Source organism: Macrosteles quadrilineatus, unplaced genomic scaffold (genome assembly GCF_028750875.1).
Source record: "Macrosteles quadrilineatus isolate MER2022 unplaced genomic scaffold, UCM_ALF_1.0 Scaffold_7__1_contigs__length_78375512, whole genome shotgun sequence".
In the NCBI taxonomy this organism is placed as follows: domain Eukaryota; kingdom Metazoa; phylum Arthropoda; class Insecta; order Hemiptera; family Cicadellidae; genus Macrosteles; species Macrosteles quadrilineatus.
Window position 1 is genome coordinate 42,584,710 of NW_026542600.1, and position 25,126 is coordinate 42,609,835.

A 25,126-nucleotide genomic window follows, 5' to 3' on the forward strand; every position below is an offset into this window, starting at 1 on the left:
ATAAATGAATACATTTCTACATTTAATGAGGTGACTAATAGCATTGACTCTATACATAGTCAATGCTAATAGTTGGTTTGCAGTGAGTAGGTTTACCTGGTTTACCTTGACACGATTAATCTACATTTCGTTAAAGATTCTAGTTTTATTTTTGATAATTAATCACTAAGTTAATTGGTCTATAAAAGCACATTGTATGCTACCCATAGTCTTACATGAACCATGGGAGGATTCAATTATTATGAATATATACACGTTCAAACCCATATGTCAACTTATAGCAGGAAATAAAATTTTAATGTTAGTCCCAATGAAAACTTTAAGCTTAAACGTAATCACATCAATAAAAACAATGCATAATGATGATTCCTTGGTTAGAATGATAGTTGGGTTGTTAATGGATATTGGCAAGTAATACAGTAATAGATCTCACTGGTCCTAGGACCAGATTTTTCTTTTCACACAATGTAACAAGTCTCATGGTGTCTCATATAGTAATACAGTAATTGATATTACAGTGTTACATTTTTGTCAAAAGAGTATAATATTTAGTAATAATTTGAAAGAGGATGGTTTTAAGGTTTATTTAAAAAGGTTAAGATTAGATTGAGATTTGTTTTTAAAATGAAAAAGATTTCATATCATGACATCCTTATATAATGAGGATTATTGAAATATATTGATTTGCAAATGTCAGAACCAACCTATGTTTAACGAGAGAAAGGCATGATAGTTGAACAATCCAAGTAAGTACATATCATCAATAAATTCATCAACACCCTAAAAATGAGCTTTAAACTTGGCTAAGAAGAAATTAATGTATTGGAAATTATCAACATTGGTGTTAAACTCATTGTTTACTAAAAGTGGTACTATTTCCTTTTCCTAAATCAACATTTTACACAGTTAATCAATGTTTGCACATATTGGTGTTGTAAATAATATAAGTGAAACCTAACATAATCTGTTCCATATCTTAAAATAATCGTACAGGTCTAAGTTGTTGTATTAAACAGCAGTTGCATTTGAAAAATAGTTTAAGATCAGCATAAGGCTTGTCGCACACTACGGCAGACCAGCTCAGGCAGATCAGGTCAGATCGTTCCGGCAAAATTCGGAAGCCATGTATTCAAATGTAGAGCCGCACACTACGTCAGGTCAGACCGCTCAGTTCAGTCCGGTCAGACCGTCTCCGGCACTTTTCGGTCAGCGAGCGATTTTTGCCGGAGCTGCCGGAGCGAGACGCCGGCCCGCGGCCAGAACCAGTGTTGTGCAATAGCTCGTGCGGTATACAGTTCTGTGATTAGTTGCTGTGATTAGTTCAAGCAGTAGAAGAATCTTACGTTGTCGTTTTTTAATCTTGGGAAAAGAGTAGATACTCTCCCTCACTATCCCGTGCGACATTAATACTGTGCACCCAAAATTTCCTCCTTTTTCTCCTGGTTTTTTGGGCCTTCTCGTCCTCTTCCGCAGCAAGTGCTAATGCTACTATAGCAGTTTCTTCATCACTACTACTAGAACCCATCGCACAATCGCATCGCACTGAACAAGAAGACACAAAGCATACATGCAGCCAATGCCGCTGTCTGTCGACTACTGACTGAGGTTGGCGCTCAAAAAACGCCCGAGCTGAGCGGACTGACCGGACGTAGTGTGTGGGAAAACTGCCGGACCTGAGCGGTCTGACCTGATCTGCCTGAGCTGGTCTGCCGTAGTGTGCGACAAGCCTAAGTCATTATAGACAAGAAACCAAATTTTTAAACATTCTGACCAAACAATAATTTATTTAATCCAGTGTTGATAATTATTTTCCTTCCATTGCTGGAAAACCATTGTTCTTATGTTCCCTACAAATCTTATAGTAGGACTAGAAAAAAGTAGTATACAGTTGTACTTGAAATAAAACGTAAATCATGATTTGTATATCATGTGGTTTTGAAAAAAAATTGCACACATAAAAACATGAAGCTGAAAAAATAGCTAAAACCAATGTTGTTTTGTACAGGTGAATTTAACTGGATATTTCCTGAACTTGATTGGTCAATTTTTATAGTACAAAATAAAGAAGACTCAAATTAAGCTTAAGACATTTAATCACTGGTCATAAAGAGACTTTTCTTTAGCAAGGATCAAGACATATTCTCGTCCCAGACAGTTTCGGTAAGGATGGCAACACTGTCTAAGCGGTGGCCTGGGTAGTACTCCAGTGTCCATAGGAAGTTTGTGAATACCACTGGAACAGTAATACAGGTCCAATCAATCAAAATTTATAACAATTTGACTTAAACATTGAATATTTAAGGTAATAAATCATTACACATCTATTTGATCTAAGTATATGATCAATGTTTGTACCTATTGGTACTATGATTGATAATTTTTGATGTAAGTGGTTACTCTTGGAATTTTTTTAAAAATTGTTTGGCATAACGATAATTGTTGATAGTGGCCATTATCTTTACTGTTAACATAGATACACTATGAAGCAACCTGGTCCCAAAAGTTTCAAATATTATCTAAGTTCTCTGTTGGATCTTATCCAGGGAGATGATTAGGGTAGTTGTACTCACACATTTCACCCTCGTGCAGTGTGCCCTGCAGTTCAGGGCAGGATGCATTACATGGGTTGTGGGGAATCAACTTGAAAACTGTGGCACCCCTCAGTTGTGCCAACATGATAAGGCCAGAGTCCAGCTCCACCTTCAATCATTCAAACATTTATATTATAACCTTCCGTTATACAAATAAGGTTCAAAATACCGGTTGTATTCAAGTGATTCAGCTTCAAATCTTTAGAGTGAAAATCAGAAGCCTGATAAAAACAGTATTATTCAACAGTAGAACAAATATTTTCAACCTTTTTACTCTAAGTATTTTTTTTAACTCTAACAATCATCATTTGAATCTGGGTCTTAATTTCCTCATTATGTTTGGAAGTAACAAGAACATTTTGTTCTTGTTACTTCCAAACATAATGAGGAAACCTTCCGTATAATATTATAACCTTCCGTTATACAAATAAGGTTCAAAATACCGGTTGTATTCAAGTGATTCAGCTTCAAATCTTTAGAGTGAAAATCAGAAGCCTGATAAAAACAGTATTATTCAACAGTAGAACAAATATTTTCAACCTTTTTACTCTAAGTATTTTTTTTAACTCTAACAATCATCATTTGAATCTGGGTCTTAATTTCCTCATTATGTTTGGAAGTAACAAGAACATTTTGTTCTTGTTACTTCCAAACATAATGAGGAAATTAAGACCCAGATTCAAATGATGATTGTTAGAGTTAAAAAAAATACTTAGAGTAAAAAGGTTGAAAATATTTGTTCTACTGTTGAATAATACTGTTTTTATCAGGCTTCTGATTTTCACTCTAAAGATTTGAAGCTGAATCACTTGAATACAACCGGTATTTTGAACCGGTATTATGTTTGGAAGTAACAAGAACATTTTGTTCTTGTTACTTCCAAACATAATGAGGAAATTAAGACCCAGATTCAAATGATGATTGTTAGAGTAACAATGATTGTATAAAACAAAATGTTTTAATGAGTAAAATTTTGTTTGGGATGAACTGTGAACTCTTACTAAAATTAATATTTTCACAAATCCAGATACTTTATAGGTAGATTTAAATAAGGTAAATTTACCTTTTTGTTGGCAAGGTATGGCAGGCTCTCAACGTTTGTTAAATATGACACCATATATAGCAACATTATTATTTTTTTATATTTTTATTGTTTTTAAAGAGGTTTCTGGCCCCTTTTTACTTTACATTTGCCCGTCCACATATACTAACCGCCCGTGCGTGGATCGTATACAGCAAAGCTAGGAGTGAGAAGGTACAGTACAAAGGTGATCTGTACTGATTAAATGTTTTTGGCAGTTACCAGGATCCGAACCCCTGCCATTGCTGCCTTAGGCTCGAAGTCCGCGACGCTACCGATTAAGCCACCGACTCACTAAACTACTACTATATGGTAATCTTAAATAGTCTGAATAGACTGTTGAATGAAAGTTTTTGGGAGATGGCTGTGTTGTTACAGAGAAATACGGTACAGAGGAAACACGCTTATGAGGCAACCATGTGCTTTCAGCTCTTGGTATTTTGAGACAGAAACATACTTATGACGAGCAAGGGAGAGCCCGAACGGCAAGCACTATGCAGGAATTCCTATCGCACAGGGCACAGGGTCTTCCTCCACCATCAGCATGAGCGCTTTAGTTCATGATGGCGAAGGGGGTGGTGGGGGACTTGGCCCTAGACACCACCACTAATGCTAGACACCACCACTAATGCTAGACACCACTTAAGTGCACTGTGGAGTGTATCCTCTGTTCCTTTACTTCTATGTGTTGTTAAATTGTTGAAAATACTGACCGATGCAGCTTAAAGGTAAACTACAATTCAGTTGAGTTGTTCAAGCTAAGCTGTTGATTTGTTGCTTGTAGCATAAATATCATTCTGCAATACATCTAAAACATCATCCAGGATTTTTACTTGTTCAAAAATACAGTCATCTCCTAAAAACTAAACTTCAACATTATAGCTAGTTGTTCTATTGATTATGTAACTAGAAACTACATCAGATACCTTCTCTCAGAATTTCATTGAAGATTGATTTATTTTTTAAATTATTCAGGAGTACATTTACTTTGTAGACACCAATTACGGATGTTGATGTTTTACCTTTTTGTAGTTGTAGGTATTGTAGTCAGATGACATGAGTACCCAGTTGAAGTGAGCTGGAGACACTGAGTTAGACAAGAAGTACGGCCTCTGGTAGAACTTGCGTAAAGCCTTCACAGCATTTATGTCACAGTTTTGCCTGTAACACATTGACACTTCATTGGTAAATAGTTATCTGCAAAACATTGGGATTTATAAAATTATAGATTTTTCCAGATTTTTCTACCAAAGATTATCGAATCAACGCTATCAAAATGCAATGAATGAAACTTTTGCAAGATTTAACCATCGAAGTATAAAACACAAATGGAACACCGGGCAGATAGGAGACGTGGGATAAAAAGCGCGCCGTTTCGGCAACCTTCGTCCACCACTATAGGGGACCCAACGCAGATATGTCAGTTCCTCAAGCCGTGCACGCGGTTGTTAATACGCTCCTGGCCGTTTATACAAAAGGTTGACTGCAATTAAAGTTATGTATTCGGAATCTGAATTAACTGCAGAATCTGACAGTATAAATATAATCTTATTTAAATCGTAATTCGAATTTTAACAACCAAAAATGTTAAAAAATATCACACCTTGACATGAAAAAGTTACTAAGCTAGGATTTTTTTTATTTTTTGGTCAGAAGCAAACTTCAAGCGACGAAATTGTATCTAATGAGATGATCTTCAGCATATAACCAAGCAATTTCAAATAAAATTTTCTAGCCGTGTGTAATGGAGTAATTAGTAACGCAAAGAGGTTATTTATAAATCGCGCCGCGGGCCGTTCTCCCTGGTTCCGCTGATCTTTACGTTTACGGTACTCCCAGAAACGTTTTGAGTACAACCAATAGTTATATTAAATACATTTTTATTACAGGTAACACATAACTAAATACTGTATTATTACCTTCTAGGTAAACTATTTACATACAATGTTACCGTTAATTAAAATGTAAAATGTAGACTATATATCCAGGGACAGGGACTGGTAATCCCCCTTTGTTTAAATGTAACAAGGGATCGTGTATCATCTGCTTTGTTTGGTAATTAATGAAAAATTTCAAATATTAAGGCTTAGAGCAAATAATTGATAAGGTCCTAAATACTAAACCTAGGAAGTATTTAACGTAAAGGCAATAACAAAAATTGAATAATAAATTTACAAATCGAATTGTTAGTCGTGTTCCTTTGACAATATGAGTATTTGTATAATGTTGCAAAGACACGATTAGTAAAAAAGTGTTTTGAGTGTTTTGTTATTCTGTATGTTTTAAAATTCATTTCATCACACATAATCAAATCAAATCAAATCAAAATATCTTTATTCATACAAGACAAGTACATGTTAGTACATCTGAATAGTGTCAACTTAGCTATTTAAATTAACATTTGCTTAATTATTCATATACTCTTCTATGGAATATAATACTTTGCAAACCAAATAAGTTTTTAGTTTTAGTTAAAAAACTAAAACATAAGAGTAAAGGATTTGGTTAATAATACTAAACAGTACTTTTAAGAATATGTTTTACTGCCCACAATCGTGCTTAAATATAGTACAAAGGCTGCATTACATGTTGTGAAACAAAACCAATTTCTTCAATCTCTGCCTTACACCTAACTTATTTTTGGTAGGTACATTCATTCATAATGTTCCTAGCATTGGAGAAACAAACGGTTTTGTAAAACAGTGTCCCTAAAAGTTTCATTCATGGGCGGCAGCCCGGTACCGGTATTTATATTTATCTTCTGCAAATAAATGAAATATATGATCAGATCCATAGAATAGTTAGTTGTATTCTTTAACTTATATCAACTATTAAAAAAGGTTGACATTTATTTAGCTTTACAATAATCGAGTAGCAAAAACATAAAGAGTTGCTGGACTGAGGAGGTTGGTGCGACATAAAATCAACCTCGTCGCGCTATTAATCACAAACTTAATTGTAAATTGCTCGATCACATGTTAAAAATCATCTCTTAAACTACAACTCTGTCGCTTACAGTTTTCTTCTGGCCCAAAAATAAAATACTTCTTCGCATACTAACTTTTTCATGTCACAATGTAAAAATGTTTAACTCTCTTCAACTATGGAAATTCTATTTCAAATCAAAAGTAAAATTTATTTATACCATTACATTCTGGAATTTAATGCAGATTACGAATATATAAAAATTATTGTACTTAATCTTTGTTATTGAAGGCAGGAGCGAGTTAACAACTTCGCGCACTATTCGATGAATTGGCTAAAATCCGCTGGGTCCCACAAGGTAGTGCGGGAAGGCTGCACCAACGGCGCGCTTTCGTGAACACGTACCTAGCATTCCAGTTTCGAGATGTTTAAATGATTAATAAACACTGTTAATAATACAATATTACAAACAATCAAGAATATAAATTATAGAAACAAACTCCAGGTTTCAAAAATCTAAATATTTCAAAATATTACATTTTGTTTCAAGTATATTACAAAATGCAATTGTATCAAGTAATCAAGGTGGTAATCAAGATTGACTTATGTAGGTAACATAGAAAAATGTAGTGTACTATAGGATTAATCATTAAACACAACATAAGCATTTTTAACTAGTAAATATAGTTGAACATTTCTTTCTATTTTGAATTTCTACAATACAACTACCTATTTACAAATTCTGTAATCTCCAATACCCTTTATCTACAGAATTGTTATTTTAGAAAACATATGTTAATTCAATTTAAAATGCAATATTTTTCATGATTTGGCAGTAAATGAATAAAGTTAACAGAATAATTAAAAGACTGTAGGGCCTGTCCATAAGTACATAGCATATAATATTATTAAACTGTATATAATATTTTATGACAATAAAATCTGTAATATACGTATCTTAAACTACTACCGTACCTACAACTAAACAAAAATATATGTTTCAAAATTAATTGTATTAAAACTATTTTAGTAGTAACTTTTGAGATCAGTAATAAATAAGCATAAGTTGAAAATAAACAATAAGGTTGTTTCATGTATAGATTTTTCTAATAGATCGATATAGAATTATATCACATCATGAAATGTTTGAAATATCATCACAAAGTAGTTTTAGGTGAATATCAATAAATACATGTTGCATAAATGGAGGATAAAGTATGGTTCAAGGTTTTTTTGGTCTCTATTTTTTGTGAATAAAACAAAAATACAGTAGTAATCTGGTAGAAATATAACAAAGTTTTTTATTAAAATGTCCTTGCACTCACCAATGGACAAACCATTTATCCACGGATGGACTGTGGATACGCTTCAGGAAGGCCAAAAGATCAGAGGATCCTGTGCGCAAATTGGTAGTCAAGATACAAGGAACCGTCTCTATGAGTTTCTCATCACGCAAATACAACTGAAAAATATGTATTGTATATTTACAACATACTGTTAAAATGATATGGGACAAATTATAATACCCATTACCTATTGATCAATGTTTAATGTGAAATAGTTCGCCAACGTTCACGAGGGTTTCAAGTTTAATTTTGCAAACGAGTTTTGTACAGATAAAATTCAAACATCTTCCAACACTGCTCAATAAACACCCGTACTGTAATCAGGCGGTAACTGTATACATACATATACAATATTTAACAGTAGCTGGTGATTTTGATTAGTCATACCAGTTCATCATCAGGCGCAATTCAGTCTTTGATCATCTACAAGTATCTGTCCCATCTAAATTCCCAATTATTACACCTCTCTCAAACATTAATTGAGCAGATGCACAGTGACTTAAAAAAACAACACAATTTGCTCCAAGATGCACAGTGGATAGGAGTTATAGTGGATAGTCAATGGTTTCATTGACATTGGATGATGTTCTGGGAGCCTTAAATTAGCCATGCAATAGTCATTGGTGCTTTGATGTATTTAAACTTCTACAAGAGAATTTTATTTGTTTAGCTTTTGACCAATACAGGATTGTGGATAGCCAAAATTTAAGTTACCTGAGTTATGTTATCGAAGTAGAACTCGTCAGTCCTCATAACTGGCCAGCTGTCCATAGCATCTGTCACAATGAATGGAGCATCTCTGTTGAGATAGGAGTCCAGGACTAAATTGTAACTCACTTTGTTCAACCGATCAACATGGTCCAGTACTTCACAAGACTACAACAAAACATGTTGATGATTGGTGACATATATTTATAAATATCTATGTTGACTTAAAAGTTAACACCATCAGATTTTCAAATTACTGTTTCTTCAGGACAAGCCTTGTTTAAATTGCCGATAAGAAGAAGAATTTCATGAGAAAGCTAAAACTTTATTTAGTGGAGAAAGCGTTTTATTCCTTGGAAGAGTATTTTTCCACCTCCCCTCTCAGTGTTATTCATAATTGATTTAGTTTTGATTATTTTCATTCACTGGTTATTGTTTTTTAATGTTAGTAATGGTCTAAGATACGTAAATTATTATTTAAGATAGATTAGTTGACACCATTAAATGTACAAATCTGTACTTTATGAATAAAGCATATTTAATTTTATGTTTGCCTTGAAAATCTTCATTTTCATTAAAGAAAATTGTTATTCTTAAAGATACAATTCCTGTCGTCTCTAGAAAATTAACAAGTAAAAATGTATCTCTTAAGTGTGAGGAATAGTTAAATTATCGATCCTTACTCACCACACAGTCGTCTTCTGACAGTCTGTAGCCTTCGTAGAAAGGATTGTTCATCAAACAAGACTCATAGAACAGTGGCCTCCAGTCCCAAAGAGGCAATGCCTGTGGACCGAAAACAGTTAATTCGCAATTCATATAAACGTACAAAACATATATTATTGACATTTGAAACATCAATCAGAATTTTCTAGACAATAGGCTGATTTATTTTGGTTGAATTTCAACTGTTAACATTTGGTTTAAGATTTAGTTAATTTCTACATAGTACCAATAATGTCTTCGGTTACTAAAATATCATTTGGCGAAAGCAGTTCAGCTAGAATATTCTATAATTTTCATTTATTCCTAAATTAGAGGTTTTAATTATTTATTTTACTAGAATACCGGTAAATTCCTCGAAATTGTATAGGCCTAGTGCTTTGACCACAATTAATGGAAATGTTAATAATTTACATAATTATCAATTTAAATATATTTTATATCACTTTTTTACAATATATATGTATAAAGGTAAGGAAAAACAAGACTGTAATTGGGTACAAACATGTATTTGGATTTAGATTACACAACCTCTTTTATTGCATTTTGCCTCTCAGTTGTTTCAAAACTAGCCTACATATAAGCTCAATAGACCTAACCTAAATATACTTAGATCTATAAAATGCATTCTACTAGGTTCTGGGTTCGATCTTGATACATCCCGTGAGAGAGAGGCTATCTTAGATTGAGGAAAGCACCAAAGCAACGGTTGGGCAAGACACCTGCTGGTGTGACAATGACTCATTCAAGATAAGGTTCCGTTAATAGACCATCTTGGTCCCACATTTTGTAGGGATGTCGAGTCGGAGGCGTGGACCAATATATCACATGGGCTCAATTAAACGGCTCTTGTACTGGGAGGTCCGTGATTTATAAGCTGTGTTGAAGGAACAAGTTCAAGGACCGTGAGGTGTCTCAGTCTCGGGTTTTGACAGTTGTGCCCCAACCCTTTTCTGTCCAGGGTAAAAATATTTTGATTTGAAATGTCCATCAAATGTCCATGGCTTATTTGACAGTAATAATAATTTTTGGAGTTGTTTAGGAGTTATACTTGAGAGAGAGTGTGGTGTTAAAAGTATAAGGTGATTATTTAAATGAGTTCGGTTTTTGAGATTTTACATGTTTCAAAATGTAATATTACTTTCGATTAATTTAATTTGAGCTAAGACCTATGGTATGATTGATATTCAAATACATTTTAATACTATAGTATATTTTATGTAGGCCTACTTCGTTCACATCGTATGACAGTATTGACTATACACAGAGTAGACTTCCTATGTATTGTAAAAATTGTAAGCCAAGAAATTAGATGAAGTTTAGGACCATCTCACCAGAGGGTACTAGTGTTGAGTTAAATATGAATTCAAATCAATGCAATATCATAGCAAACAGCTGATTGATTGAGCACTTGACACAGAATATTGTCATTAGTTGATAGACAATCTCAACAGATTGCACCACGTGTTTTGGCTTCAAACTTTATCATTACATGGGAAGTCTATTCTGTGTATAGTCAGGTGTATAGTCAGTCACAATTTCTGTGTATAGTCAATTGTAGGTATTCTCACCTGGTGCCGTTTCACGTCACAGATTACTTCAGGCTAGGCCTAGAGGATCGTGGCATTTGGCATTATTACATAGCTGCCATTGGTGATTGGTGGGATTTGAGCCCGGAACCTCGGGGACCCAAATCCCGCGCTCTGTCACAAAAACCAGCTTGTTCCTCTTTACAACTGTCATAGTTATCTTGGTCATCGTGACGTCATGTCATCAGGAAGTTCCAGTTGGTGAGGCTTTTATAGGACTTTAGTCGGTTCTCTTCAGCCTCTTGACATTCTCGATGTAGGATTTATGCTATAACTTTATATTCCCGCCAGATCACTCTTACCTTGATCATGAGTATTCTAGCGACTGCCGTGAGATGAAGACGGACGGTCGGGAGAGTGACAAGCCAGTAGACAGCCAGGATGAGGACCAGAAGGAACAGACTTGTCCTCAGTACTCGCCGAAGAGTGCTCCTGCGGACTGCTTGGAGAAGAGGAGCGCAGATTACCTCCATCTCGGCAGAGGTGAAGCCCTGCTGCTGACAATACTGGTAGAAGGACATGAGTTCCGCGTCCATCAGCCTGCGAACCATCGCAACGTCGTCATCAAGTACAAGAAGAAAGATGAAAATTTTGTTGTGGAAAGAATAAAATGTGAAGAAACTGCATAATCGGAGGTTATAGACTTTCATAGTTGCTGTTTGGCAATTCGAGAGAATCTCATCAGTGTTATATTCCAAGATTATTAGTGCAGTTTTCATAATTAATTGTATACAGGGTTAGTAAAAAGTGTGGAGACCCCCTGTTATTTTTTTAACGGCCCATACTAGAAAAACTAAACTCGGCACACCATTATTGCATGTTATGAAGTACTTTTTGGGCATAACCGCCACTTGGTGTTCATACCCAAAATGGGGGATTTTGGGGGAAACTAAAAAATTTCAAATACAAAGACCCATCGAGTGACCCCTCATTTTAATGGTCCGGGTAAAAGAAAACCAACAACGCAAACTAAAGGTCTCTATCTCAGTTCAGTACAAAATGGCAGCCAATTGAAATTATCATAAGTTCCCAAACCCAAAATGGGGGATTTTGGGGGAAACTCAAAAATTTTAAATGAAAAGCCCCATCGAGTGACCCCTCATTTTGAAGGTCATAATAAAAGAAAACTAACAACGCAAACTATAGGTCTCTATCTTAACACAGTAAAATATGGCAGCCAATTGAATATAAAATTGCAAGTTATTTCCAATTTCTAAAGATTTCAATCAGCTTCCATTTTTTACTGGATTGAGATAGAAACCTCTAGTTTGCGTTGTTAGTTTTCTTTTACCAGGATCTTCAAAATGAGGGGTCACTTGATAGGGCTTATCTTTTAAAACTGTTGAGTTTCCCCCAAAATCCCCCATTTTGGGTTTGGTAAGCAAGTGGATATTAGGCTTAAAAAGTACTTCATAACATGCCAAAAAGGTGTGTAGAGTTTAGTTTGCCTAGTGTGAGCCGCTACAAAATTTACAGGGGGTCTCCAGACTTGGAAAGCTGCAAGTTAAATTCAACTTCTGAGAATTTCAATTGGCTGCCATTTTTTACTGGATTGAGATAATGACCTCTAGTTTGCGTTTTTGGTTTTCTTTTACCAGGACCTTCAAAATGAGGGGTCACTCGATAGGTCTTTGAATTTGAAATTTTTGAGTTTCCCCCAAAATCCCCCATTTTGGGGATGTACACCGAGTGACGGTTATGCCCAAAAAGTACTTCATAACATGCCATAAAGGTGTGCCGAGTTTAGTTTTTCTAGTATGGGCCGTTAAAAAAATAACAGGGGGTCTCCACACTTTTTACTAACCCTGTATTCATATAAGGTTCGTAGGCGTAGTTAAATTAAAGTGTCCATTGTACCCTCCAATCATATTTTGAGATGTAAGACAATTAGAATACCTATTTGACAATCTGTGTACTACGAGCATTGCCGATCGAGAACTGTAAATGAAGTGTGGCCATACATTTCGAGATTATTTACATTTTTTCTATTTCTAGATTTCTAATAGCTAAACTAGGGAGATATAAGAAAGAAATAAAGAAAATAAAAACACGTAAACCATGGACCTATATTCTTCTTGTCTGATGTTTTCGACTTTTTAGTATTGGGTTCATGATTAGGCATTAGTATATTTCATTACTAGTATCGAAAGTGGCATTTTCCGGTGCGTGCCTATGTTTCGTGGGTGAAGCAACGCTGAACAATTAAAGGATCACCAAATTTCGGGTGCAAGGCGAAGCCGAGGATGTGAGAGCTATTTTCACATATGCGGCGAAGCCGAGAATGGGGAAATTGGAACAAGTGCTAGAAAATCTCTTTCGTACAAGTTATTAACAATACTTTTCATCACGAAGGAAAATACACAAAACAGACCAGTAAAATTAAAACTATTTTATTTCTTGATTAAAATTAATTAAATATCAAAATAAAAGAAACAAAGCTATAGCAAATCTACATAAGAACTTAAAGTTGTAATGTACATTGTGCAGTAAACACGCCCTAGAAGATGCTCAGCAAAACGTATGCATATTCCTGTTAAAACTTTACAGTAAAAACAGCTGATTTCAATGATAGTAATAAATTGTAAACAAACAATAGCAAATTTGAGAACTCATCTAGAGCAAGGGAAAGGGGATAGCTATTTGAGCGTAAAGTCTTATTCATTGCCGCCCGAGAACTGTAGATAGGCCTACGAATCTTTGCGGAAGGTATAGTTGAAGTTCGAATCATTACACTTGTGCTTCTCCTCTCTCAATCCTTGAACCTCATTGGTCCGTTACCCATGTTGTTATGAGTAAAAGTATACTGTTATGAAAGTAAACAATGCTGTTATGTGAAACTTTTCAATCCTAAGTACTGAACTGTAACGGCTACTTAAAAAAACGGTTGTAGGTAATCGTAATTAAAATTGTATTAACAAAACACGGCTATGTTATGAGTAGTTAAATTCAACTATAATAGACCTACCTGAGCTTTTCGCAGTATTCCAGCTCTTTTTGGCGCTTGTTGGTCGGCCGGTTGCCGCCACCGCTTCCTCTAGTAGCTGACATTATATTCGTAGAAGAACCTAAGGATCAAAATAAAGGAAATTATTCAATTTATACTTTCTATTAGTAGTATTTGTATTTATTTTACCATATATAAACTAATATAATTATATTATTAGTTCATCTATGATTTTACTCTGACGTTACAGTATAAATAGCCTACATACAGGGTGAGTTTTAATAGTCCCCCCCCCCCACTTTTTTCTACATTTTTTCAAATATCAATCCCAGACCACTTCCAAACATTGTTGGGTAGTAAGTACTTCATTTTGACAAGGTGGCCATTTCCGGCCGCCATCTTGGATCCGCCATAATGGATGCAAAATATTTTTTTCAAATGTAAAGGTGGGGTTGTGACCCATTATTTTGAACTAAATTTTTACCCTGATTACAATGCCGCAAACCGTTTAAAAAAATCTTGATTCATTCTAAAGTTATGAGGCCTTTTTAAAACTTTTTTTTAGCCCATTTTAACATTGTGCTTGCACAAACTAAGACCATAATCTCAAAATAGTGCTAGATAAAGATAAGTATACACTACCAGTCATTGCCAACCTATTTCCACTTGATTATGATTGATGTATTTTTTTCGGCCGCCATCTTGGATCCGCCATTTTGAAATGTGATAAATTATTTTAAATATAAAAGGGGTGTTGTGACCCATCATTTCGGATTACTTTTTTAAGCTAAACTCAATTCCATGGTACATTTTTTATTTTCATATTTTGATTTTGAAATATTAACATTTTTAACAAAAATATTGCAATGTTTCATAAATAAAACTTGATAACAAAAAATGGATTGCGGCATTGAATTTAGCTTAAAAAAGTAGTTCAAAATGATGGGTCACAACACACCCTTCATATTTAAAATAATTTATCACAATTCAAAATGGCTTATCCAAGATGGCGGCCGAAAAAAATAAATCCGTCATAACCAAGTGAAAATAGGTCGACAATGACTAGTAGTGTATACTTATCTTTATCTAGCACTATTTTGAGATTATGGTCTTAGTTTGTAAATGCACAATGTTAAAATGGGCTAAAAATAAAGTTTTAAAAAGGCCTCATAACTTTAGAATGAATCAATATTTTTTTAAACGGTTTGCGGCATTGTAATCAAGGTAAAAATTTAGTTCGAAATAATGGGTCACAACCCCACCTTTACATTTGAAAAAAATATTTTGCATCCAATATGGCGGATCCAAGATGGCGGCCGGAAATGACCACCTTGTCAAAATGAAGTACTTTCTACCCAACAATGTTTGGAAGTGGTCTGGGATTGATATTTGAAAAAATGTAGAAAAAAGTTGGGGGGGGGACAATTAAAACTCACCCTGTATAATTAAAGCCATTTATGAAATCGTTTTAATAATGCTACCGACCAATGAAATTAATTATTGACTAACAAATATAAATACAAATTACAATAAATTAATTACCAAGCATTGTATTACTTTGAGGTATGTCAGTAAGGTAGATTGTTGTAGGTCGTTCTGAAATCGGAATGAGTAACTAGTTCTCGTCAATTTCAGGTATTTTGTGAACTGTTCCGTACTAATTCGGTTTTCTAGGTTGCTACTACAACTTAAAATAAAAAATATAAAAAAATGATTTAACTGTTTAAGTTATAAGTGATTATTTTTATTTATCAAACAATTAAAAACTATTAAAAAAACATGATTGCATTTGCAGTTGACAGTGCGTAAAGAATAAAGTTTAAATTAAAATAAAAAAAAACTTTTTAATTGAGAACAGACATTTTGCAGATATTTTATATTAATTGAAATGTTATAATTTTTTATCTTAGTATTGTTTGTATACGTTGTTTTGATTAGTTCATAATATTCATACAAATTTGAGGGATGAATAAGTATATTGTAAACGTTTCCGAAAATAAATTCGGACTTTTAGACAGGTCAAATGTTTGTGTTAAAGTGGTTTGTATCAATATAATTTCCGAGCCGACTTCTCTGAAAAAACACCCCGGTTTGGACCCTGAAAAAGGTCCTGTGAGGGCCCTTGATAGAGAGGGCGATGTGGTGTTTTTTGCACCATCCACTACTATACAGCTATGGCTGGTAAGCATATCTTACATGACTCCCTCGAACAACCGGCACTTCCGGTCATTTACCTTCACTTGACCAACACCGGCTGGTAAAGGTTGGGAAAGAACCCGCCTTGAGGTTAGTTGTATTTTCGGAGACTCGTTCAATGAGAGCGAGGCTACTAATTGGCTCTGTTTATCGTAAAGAAGCGAGAAAACTAGACGAACATCCTCGGGGTTCGGATTTGTTTCTGTTGAAAATATTTCTATGACTAAATACACTACAACGTTTGTAACATGACTCTCGTGGGGATTGGTACGTAAGACTTGTTATCAAGGTTTGCAATAACATGTGATTATGGGTCAAATAAATTCAAGGGGATTTGAAAACGACACTTGTTCAAGGGTGACTTGTTATCAAGGTGCCACTGTAGTAACAACAATAACAATGCAGTTTAAGAATAATTTCGAGAGAATTCCACAATACCAGAAACGACTTCGCACTTGCCTATTTATTTCGCTTTTGCTTCATTTCCTCAAGCAAGTGTAGTGCATCATATATGTTGGTGTTTAGTGTAAGATTATTTTTTAAGCTCTCCAAAAGAGTAAGTTACCAAAACTGATCTTTTTCCATTCCGGAATGGAAAAAGGTCAGTTTTGGTAACTTACTCTTGTGGAGAGCTTCCGGTGATAGCTTCCGTGGGCAGTTAGTCGTCAGTTAAACACGAAATAGCAAGGGGGTAAATCAGTACATTGTTTATTTTAGGAAGGATGTGCAACAGCGGCCATAAACGGATGATGGGTGGGCTTAACCTAGCCTTAGGAAATCATCCTTATACTGCATTAATTAAATGTGCCCCGTCCATAGAACGGACTTGCAGCTGGCAATAATTTAAGTACTTTATGCAACATGTTTGATCGCCAGTCTATTTGGGATGGTTAAAATTATTAATCTAAAAAAACTCATAATTATTTCTAAAGATTATAAAAGTCATAATGGCTTTTACTTTAGTTATTTGTGTATGGAAATAAATGTACTTATTTAATTTATAAATAAATAACCAAAATCAGTTAATATTATTGTTCTTTGAATTATAAGATTAACTCAAATCAATATTCCAGACCTAAATGCTTCAAACTTGCTTCATTGAAATACGTAGAAATGTTGAACCATCTGTGGTTGACCTTTGTAAATAATTTTATCCATAAATAGTATGTTGGCATTTAGTTGTTGTTCCTTCTTCGTCGATAGAATTTTTTTAAAGGCGTTTAAAAAATAACCCATTCATAGCGAGAATTTGTTTCTCTAACATGCCCGTTGGTTGAAGTACACTGTAATACTGTATTAATATTTTTAATTAGTATGTACTATGAATACGAGTACTGTAGCTTGAAACGAACCGTCATGACATAGGGATTTTATTAAAAATCAAGCCGTCAATCTACTATCAAGGTAAAGTAAATTTATTCAAGCGCCTGCATTATCAGACACAGAATTTTAAAGGAAATTTCATAGTAGTTGTTACCGACTACAAATTTTGACATTCGTTTTAGCGAATTTCATATATAGGGAATAAGCTATTACCGTAGGTCTCAAGGTCAGACCTAGACCCTGGACAAATTTACTTTTTCGTTTTGAGATCCCTAAAGGCCACAATCCGTTCAAATTCATTTACAGAGTTAGGCAAAAGTATGTAGCCCCCCAGTTAACTTGTTAACGCGTTGCAGTAGGAAAACCAAACTTGGCACATATTTGCAACATAAGAAATTGCACTTTTTCATCAAAGTTACAACTTTGTCCCAGCCCCCGAAATGGGGTATTTTGGGGGCAAATTTTCAAATGTAAGCACCTATCATGTGACCCACCATTTTAAAGGGCTTATCAAGAGAAATCGAATGGCGCAAACCAGAGGTCAATATCGCACCCATAATCAAAATGGCAGCCATTTTAATTTAAGATGAGCAAGCAAGATAAAGTCTGGACACCACAAGTTAACTTTATAACGTGTGGCAGTGGGAAAACCAAACTCGACACATGTTTACAACATAATAAAATACACTTTTTCATCAAAGGTAGAACTTCTACCCGGCCCCCAAAATGGGATATTTTGGAGGCAGACCCGAATTTTCAAATGTAAACACCTATCATGTGACCCCTCATTTTAAAGGGTTTCTCAAGACAAATTAAATGGCGCAAACTAGAGGTCATTATCGCACCCCTAATCAAAATAGCAGTCATTTTGAAATATCCCTTATTAACTTTTTAACAGGTTATAGCAGGAAAACTAAACTCAGCATACCTTTATAAAAAAAGAGAATTCACCTTTTGGTTGGATATAAAATATGAATTTTTTAAAGTTAACTGGGGGTGTCCAGACTTTATCTTGCTTGCTCATCATAAATAATTAAGTTGGCTGTAATTTTGATTGGGGGGGGGGGCGATATTGACCTCAGGTTTGCGCCATTCAATTTCTCTTGATAAACCCTTTAAAATGAGGGGTCCAATGATGGGTGTTTACATTTGAAAATTTGGGGCTGCCCCCAAAATACCCCATTTTGGGGGCTGGTACAAAGTTTTAACTTTGATAGAAAAGTGCAATTCCTTATGTTTCTTATGTAGTGTAAATATGTGCCGAGTTTGGTTTTCCTACTGCAACGCGTTAAAAAGTTAACAGGGGGGTTCCAGACTTTTGCCTAACTCTGTAGTATATGAATTCACATATAAATTCAGTTTATGTGTGTCCGTTAGCGCAATAACTCGAGCAAAAATGATCCGATTTTGATGAAATTTGGTACAAACGTGTAAACTTTTGTGTTTATTCAAACGAGTTCGCGAACCAGCATGATCGAACTATGGGAATGGTGGTTTATGGGGGGGGGGGGGGTCAATGGGGTAAAAATTGGGTTTCCCCATTTTTGATACTGACAGTAAAAAATTTCACAATTTCTCTCCAAACCAGCATGAATCCAGCATGATTGGACCATGGAAACGGGATGTTTTTACGGGGTGTTTTTTATGGGGGAAAAATTTTGCTTTTTCTAATTTTTGACCGTCAAAACACAACATTTCCCAATTTCTCTTTAGACCTTTTTTAAAGAGCCTAAAAACAAATAATTTAGTATATTGCAGCGTTATTATGCGCCTAATGGTTACGGAGAAAAAAAATTTCATTTAAAATTCCTATGTTATTCTTATGGAGAAAAAGTCAACTGTTGTAGTTTGCTTGTTTATGAACATATTTTGATCAAATTTGGAAAATACATTAATTTCTTACTAAACTATTAACATTTTACAACAAAAAACACTTTTTACCCTCCCTGTTGCAGCAAACCTAAGTACTCGTTAAACTAATAACAACACAAAATTAGTGTTTATTTTTTAATAAAAAATAATTTTTCAATTAGTTTCTCTGAACTTTGGTTTTATTGTTGTTTGTGCATTTTTTTATGTTTACAAATTTACATTTGTTATTATTTAAAATACATTTATATAGGGATTAAATGTGAAATTTTTAAGGATATATTTTAGAGTAAATCCAATCAGCCAAATAGAAATTTGCTTAGTCTCTATGTTTGCTGCGGCGAGGGTATTATAGTAAGTAAAAATAAATAATAATCGTGGGTGTATATTTTAATGACTCTTCATAACACCCGTAATGAAGAGGATTATTCATAGTCTGATATTCAACTTTATAATGAATTGTGGTTCGAAACCACAATTGTTCACCAAAATCAAGAACACCTGGATTACTACACGTACCTATGTATAACATTAACTGAATTCCTAAAACAAACGTTGTAGCTTACCTTATGCTGGTATACACAGGGTGGTTCAAGGTTCTAATATTGATCGCGGTAGGCGCGCGTCGCCGGGGAGGAAAACTCCCCCGTCCCAGCAAACCTGCGTCCTCAAGAGTGCATAGAGTAAACATACCCAGCAACCTGCTTGTTGAGACACATTTACCTCGCGTTGGACCATTAGCTAGGTTCGGCCTAAGATCATCCGGTTCTGGTTAGAGGGAGACTTGGTTTGCTGGATGTGTGTCTAGTTTCAGTGAATTTCCCAGCCAAAAGAAGCTTACAGCAGGGACCGACTTACTTGTTAGTTTTGATGGCCCAAGAAGACAAAAACATTATTCATGTGTGTGTACATGAACACGATAGCTTGAGCAATTAATTATGATCTGATTTAGTCAAAATTTAGCACAATTTGTAGGATTGTATTTATTACGAGTTGACGAACAAACACGATAGAACAGTAGGTATGTATGTTATAACATTTTAAAGGTAATTCTCATGAATACTAATGTATTTGTAGTTTGCTGGGATGTGATAATATTGGATAACAGTTGGCGGATGTATTTATTTCAGATTAAATAAATACATAACAATAAACTTAACATTTTACCAAAAACACTACACTACCTCCAATAACATTAAGTTAATTAGTACCTAGGTTTGTTGCTACGGAGAGGATAATAAAGTGTGTTTTTTTTTTTAATTAAAACATTAATAGCTTAGGTCAAAATAAATAAATAAATTTGCCAAGTTTTATCAAAATATATCCATAAACGAGTAAACTACAACAGGTTACTTATTCTCCATAAGAATAAAAATGTAAATGATAAATTTACAATTTTTGAATTTTCTCGGTAGGTAACCAATATCCGTACAAAAACACTTCAATAAACAAAATTATTTGGTTTTTAATGTATTCAAATTCATCATGGTATCCAAAATGGTTTAGGGAGAAATTGGAAAATGTTATAGAGGGTTAAACATAACAAAACCCAATTTTGACCCCATAAATCCCCCCAAAAACCCCGTTCCCATGGCCTGATCATGCTGGATTGCGAACTCGTTAGAATCAATCCAATGATTTGTTTTACTTTTCTATATGACACTAGCTGTAACCCGCGGGCTTTGCCCCGTTTAACTTCTTAATTTTAAAGATGATCTCGTTCGCATGGCTCAATCACGTCCTGGTTGAAGCTCGTTCGCTACGCTCACTCACCTTTAGGTGGGAGCTCGTTCGCTGCGCTCACTTGCCTTCAGGTTAGCTCGTTCGCTACGCTCACTTGCCTTCAGGTTAGCTCGTTCACTACGCTAACTCGCCTCCAGGTTGAAGTTCGTTCGCTATGATCACTCACCTTTTGGTTGCAAATTAGCTGTTGTCATAAATGTAAAAGAAATAGTGCTGCACCCTGTTGGTAATCCTTGTAACTTTAATGCTATTGAACATCATAGAACAGAACCAACTTGTTTAATTGAAACAGCTGTTAAGATTCATTAATTCCATTTCTCATAAGGTTAACATGGGAAACTCCAGAGCTACTGGGGCGGAGCCGATTGGACGGATCACGAAATTGATGGTGTATAAACCTATTCCATGAAATTCTACACGTATGTACCAAGTTTCGTGGCAATCGGTTCAGCGGTGTCTGAGTTTATCACTGCCAAACAAATATATATATATATATACAAACATCCTCTTTTATACTTATAGATAACATCAAACTTTAACAGCGTTAATGACTGTAGACATGTACTTTTTAAAGAACGTTAGCACAACTCAAGTAATAACTCAAGCAAAAATTACCCAATGTTGACGAAATTTGGTAAAAACGTGTAACCCTACATTTACTCGAACGAGTCCACGAACCAGCATGATCAGACCATGAGAACGGGGTGTTCTGGGGGATTTATGGGGTAATAATTGGGGTTTTCTCATGTTTCCTCATGTCTTTCTCATGTCCTCTAAACGTAAAATTTACGAATTTCTCTCTAAACTATTTTGAATACCCTGATTAGTTATTTTGCTAGTTTATGGTTATATTTTGATAAAACTTGGCGAATTTATTTAACCTATTCGTATTTTAATAAAAAAACACACTTTATTACCCTCCCCAAAGCAGCAAACCTAGTTAACACTAAACTTAATGTTATTGAAATGGATTTAATTGAAAATCAAATCAGGCAAATGGAAACTCACCTTATCTGCAGGTTTGCTGCAGTGGGGGTATTTTGCCTAATCCATGAAATGCAGAGATGGCATCACAACCTGTGATTGCAAGGAAAATGAAAGATTGCTGCAAATTTCTGGAGAGAGTTGAAAAACAAAACATCAAACATTTTTGAATTATTTTAATTATTTACGGCCGCCATTTTAAAATGACCAAATCAAACTCGACCAGTGACAAACTGGGATTAGATATCGTATTCAAGCACTTGTATGCCAAATTTCATTAAAATCGGTTCAGGCATTTTGGTATAATAACCAATTCATAGCGACCCAGCATCCTCTTCCAAGCGCCATATTGATGACGTCATTACGGGCGACCAAGGTCCTTAAAAATTGGGGTCTGGGTGGTTTTACATTCTTGGTCTTATATATTATCTTCACCACCCTAAGCTGCAGGATCACCGCCAGAACTGAAATATTTTTCTGCTACCCATCCCCACTACTAAGATGTCAGTGTTAAGGCAAGACGATGATGGAGAAGAACGAGTTAGAGACCCTGACGATTCCATGGAAGGTGATGATGCATCAGCTGATGAACAATATGACACGTGGTGGTTAAAGAGGCGTAACTACCAGTTTCTTGGTTAGTTTTCCTCACAACTTTAACATGTGACACAGACTCATGATCAATTTTGTAATAGGTGATTGATATTAATTAACTGGATTATTTTACCTTAATTAATTTGTCATATTTAGTTTTTCGTTAATAAATTAGTCTTTTTCTGATAAACTGACGGTTTTATTGCTTTTATTATGTTCTTTTTCGATTCTGCATCCTAAGAAACATAGAAAACGACACCCCACTTGCTTGGATCCCATAAATAATTTTTTTTTAAATCACTACCCCCATAAACTTAAAACCCCATAAAATGGTACTTCCACCCTCACAATCACTAGGGACTCTTCAGATTCCAATACCTAATGGTAATTACAAATTTCCTGAAAGTTTCATGAATGGACTAATTTTTATGTTTTCTACTGGTTTTTTAGTATAATTTTACCTGTACTATATAATATATCAGACCTCATGGTTTCACTGGATTGGTTTATGGTGAAATCAGGTAAATAATATTACTATTTGAATTTTTTATTGGAATAAATTATACTCTATAACTAACTAAATATCTAAAATGCCCCTGCCGCAGCAAACCTGCAGACTCCATTTGCCCTAACTGATATACAATTAAATCTATTTGAATAACTAGGTAAAATGAGTACCTAGGTTTGCTGCAAGCTGCTACAGGGAGGATAATAAAGTGTGTGTTTTTTGTAAAAAAATAATAGTTTTGTATTAAATAAATAAATTTGCCAAGTTTGATAAAAATATATACATAAACAAGTAAAATCCAACAGTTTACAAAATTCTCCATAAGAATAACATGGAAATTTTAAATTTAAATTTTTTTAAATTTTCTCCGTAACTAATAACAACACAAAACACTTCAATATACTAAATTATTTGTTTTTTAATCTCTCTCAAATGGTCTAGAGAGAAATTGGGACATGTTGTGTTTTGATGGTCAAAAATGAGAAAACCCAATTTTTACCCCATCCTCCGTAAAACCCCGTTTCCATGGTCCGATCATGCTGGTTCGCGAACTCATTCAAGTTTATCCCGCCTTACACCTTCAACCCAAATTTCATCAAAATCGGAGAAAAATTACTCAAGTTATTGCGTTCACGGACGTATATATATATATATATATATATATATATTGTTTTTGGCCTCTAGGGATATCAAAATGAAAAAAAGTATATCGGTCCCGGCTCCAGGCCTTACCGTGCCACCTACGGCAATAACTACTTCCCTATAGGGAAATTCACTAAAAAGGTTTTTACAAAAATAATACATTTCTTATAACACTTAGTTAAAGTTTGATATTTTATATATCCATGGAATAATCCTAAGAACGGCCAGATTAATATATTTGAATTTAAAGTGTTTGTAGCGATGTTAAAAATATGTCATTTTAGTATCATTAATTTGTATTAAGTTTTCAATATTGGCATTTCATATAAAATGATCAAAACAACTCAGAGTCTTATGCACAAAGTGTGTATGTTTATGTGATAGTTATGTTTGGCCATGAATAAAAGAAGCCCGTTTATACGTTTTTATTAATTAAAAATTAAAATGGTTCTGTGCATACACTTACCTTTGTTTATTCCAATGTGAATAGTATCCAATTCCGCGTAAAGTTTATATGGCCACAAACAAAATACAACACACCTAAACTCATTATTGCTCTAAAATAGTTTACTGGCACGTTCTGTTTACAATTTAATAAACTCGTATTTCATTTTTACTGTTTTTATTATGCTGTTCGGTTGAAATATTCTATCTTCTTAAAGCGACTGTGATAAAAAATAATATTGAATTTCAAAGTAAGTACAACGTGATTAACTGTTTAAATGCAATGCATTTTCAAAGATCAGCATTAATTACTGAAAAACAAAGGCAATTTTACATGTTTAATTTTTCTAATCATAATGAAAGATAATTTTCGACAAAAAATATACGTCTGTAGGTTCTACAAAACCCGACACATAAAATAAACATATCAGTAACCTATCCACGTTAAATATGTTTATTTACGATCTTTACCGACTCAAATTACACTTCCGGGAAATTCGCGAAACCGTCAAAGTGTTAGCTGTAGCTAGCTAAAGTGACACTAACACACTGACCAATGTGTGTAGATTTACTTGTACTGACTCGCCTTGGGTTCGAGGTGGCTGTGGTCAGTATCTGTATCGCATACCGCTTGCGTAACACCCTGTAACACCCATATAATCTCCACACACATACACACCTCTGCAAGCTAATGTCTAAATTAATTGCTGCTGATCGAGGTTAATTTTACATTTACGAACCGACGGCCTAGACCAAATGAATTGGTTTTAGGGAATCTCCCTATAGGGAAGTAGTTATTACGGATTACTGTAAGTCTCATGGTGAGACTTGAGCCCGGGACCGATTTACTTTTTCATTTTGATGTCCCCAGAGGCCTAAAACACTATTCGTTCAAATTTATTTTATATACAGGGTG

The 25,126-nt window shown here is 34.6% G+C and overlaps 1 protein-coding gene across 2 annotated transcripts; it reads right to left on the reverse strand.

The window, feature by feature from the left end:
- Positions 1-1,978: 1,978 nt before the first annotated feature.
- On the reverse strand, positions 1,979-24,750 carry LOC128998487 (uncharacterized). 2 transcript variants are annotated; one of them, XM_054424636.1, is made up of 9 exons: positions 24,233-24,750; positions 13,929-14,028; positions 11,266-11,503; positions 9,339-9,437; positions 8,658-8,819; positions 7,923-8,059; positions 4,695-4,833; positions 2,571-2,700; positions 1,979-2,233 (listed from the first exon to the last, which is right to left on the reverse strand). In XM_054424636.1, the coding sequence occupies exons 2-9, from the start codon at positions 14,009-14,011 to the stop codon at positions 2,130-2,132; spliced, it is 1,092 nt and encodes a 363-aa protein (XP_054280611.1). In that variant the 5' UTR covers positions 14,012-14,028; positions 24,233-24,750; the 3' UTR covers positions 1,979-2,129. The 2 variants fall into 2 exon arrangements, with proteins under 2 accessions (XP_054280611.1, XP_054280612.1); XM_054424637.1 differs by lacking the exon at positions 24,233-24,750 and adding an exon at positions 19,862-19,898.
- Between the last annotated feature and the right edge of the window lie 376 nt (positions 24,751-25,126).

Bases quoted from the DNA above. Each gene is read 5' to 3' on its own strand.
- LOC128998487 (XM_054424636.1), bottom strand. From the start codon at position 14,011: ATGTCAGCTACTAGAGGAAGCGGTGGCGGCAACCGGCCGACCAACAAG. The intron at 8,820-9,338 runs GTGAGTAAGGAT...GTTTTGTTGTAG, and splicing joins TGTCAGAAGACGACTGTGTG to TCTTGTGAAGTACTGGACCA. The intron at 2,701-4,694 runs GTAAAACATCAA...GAATGATTGAAG, and splicing joins ATACCTACAACTACAAAAAG to GTGGAGCTGGACTCTGGCCT.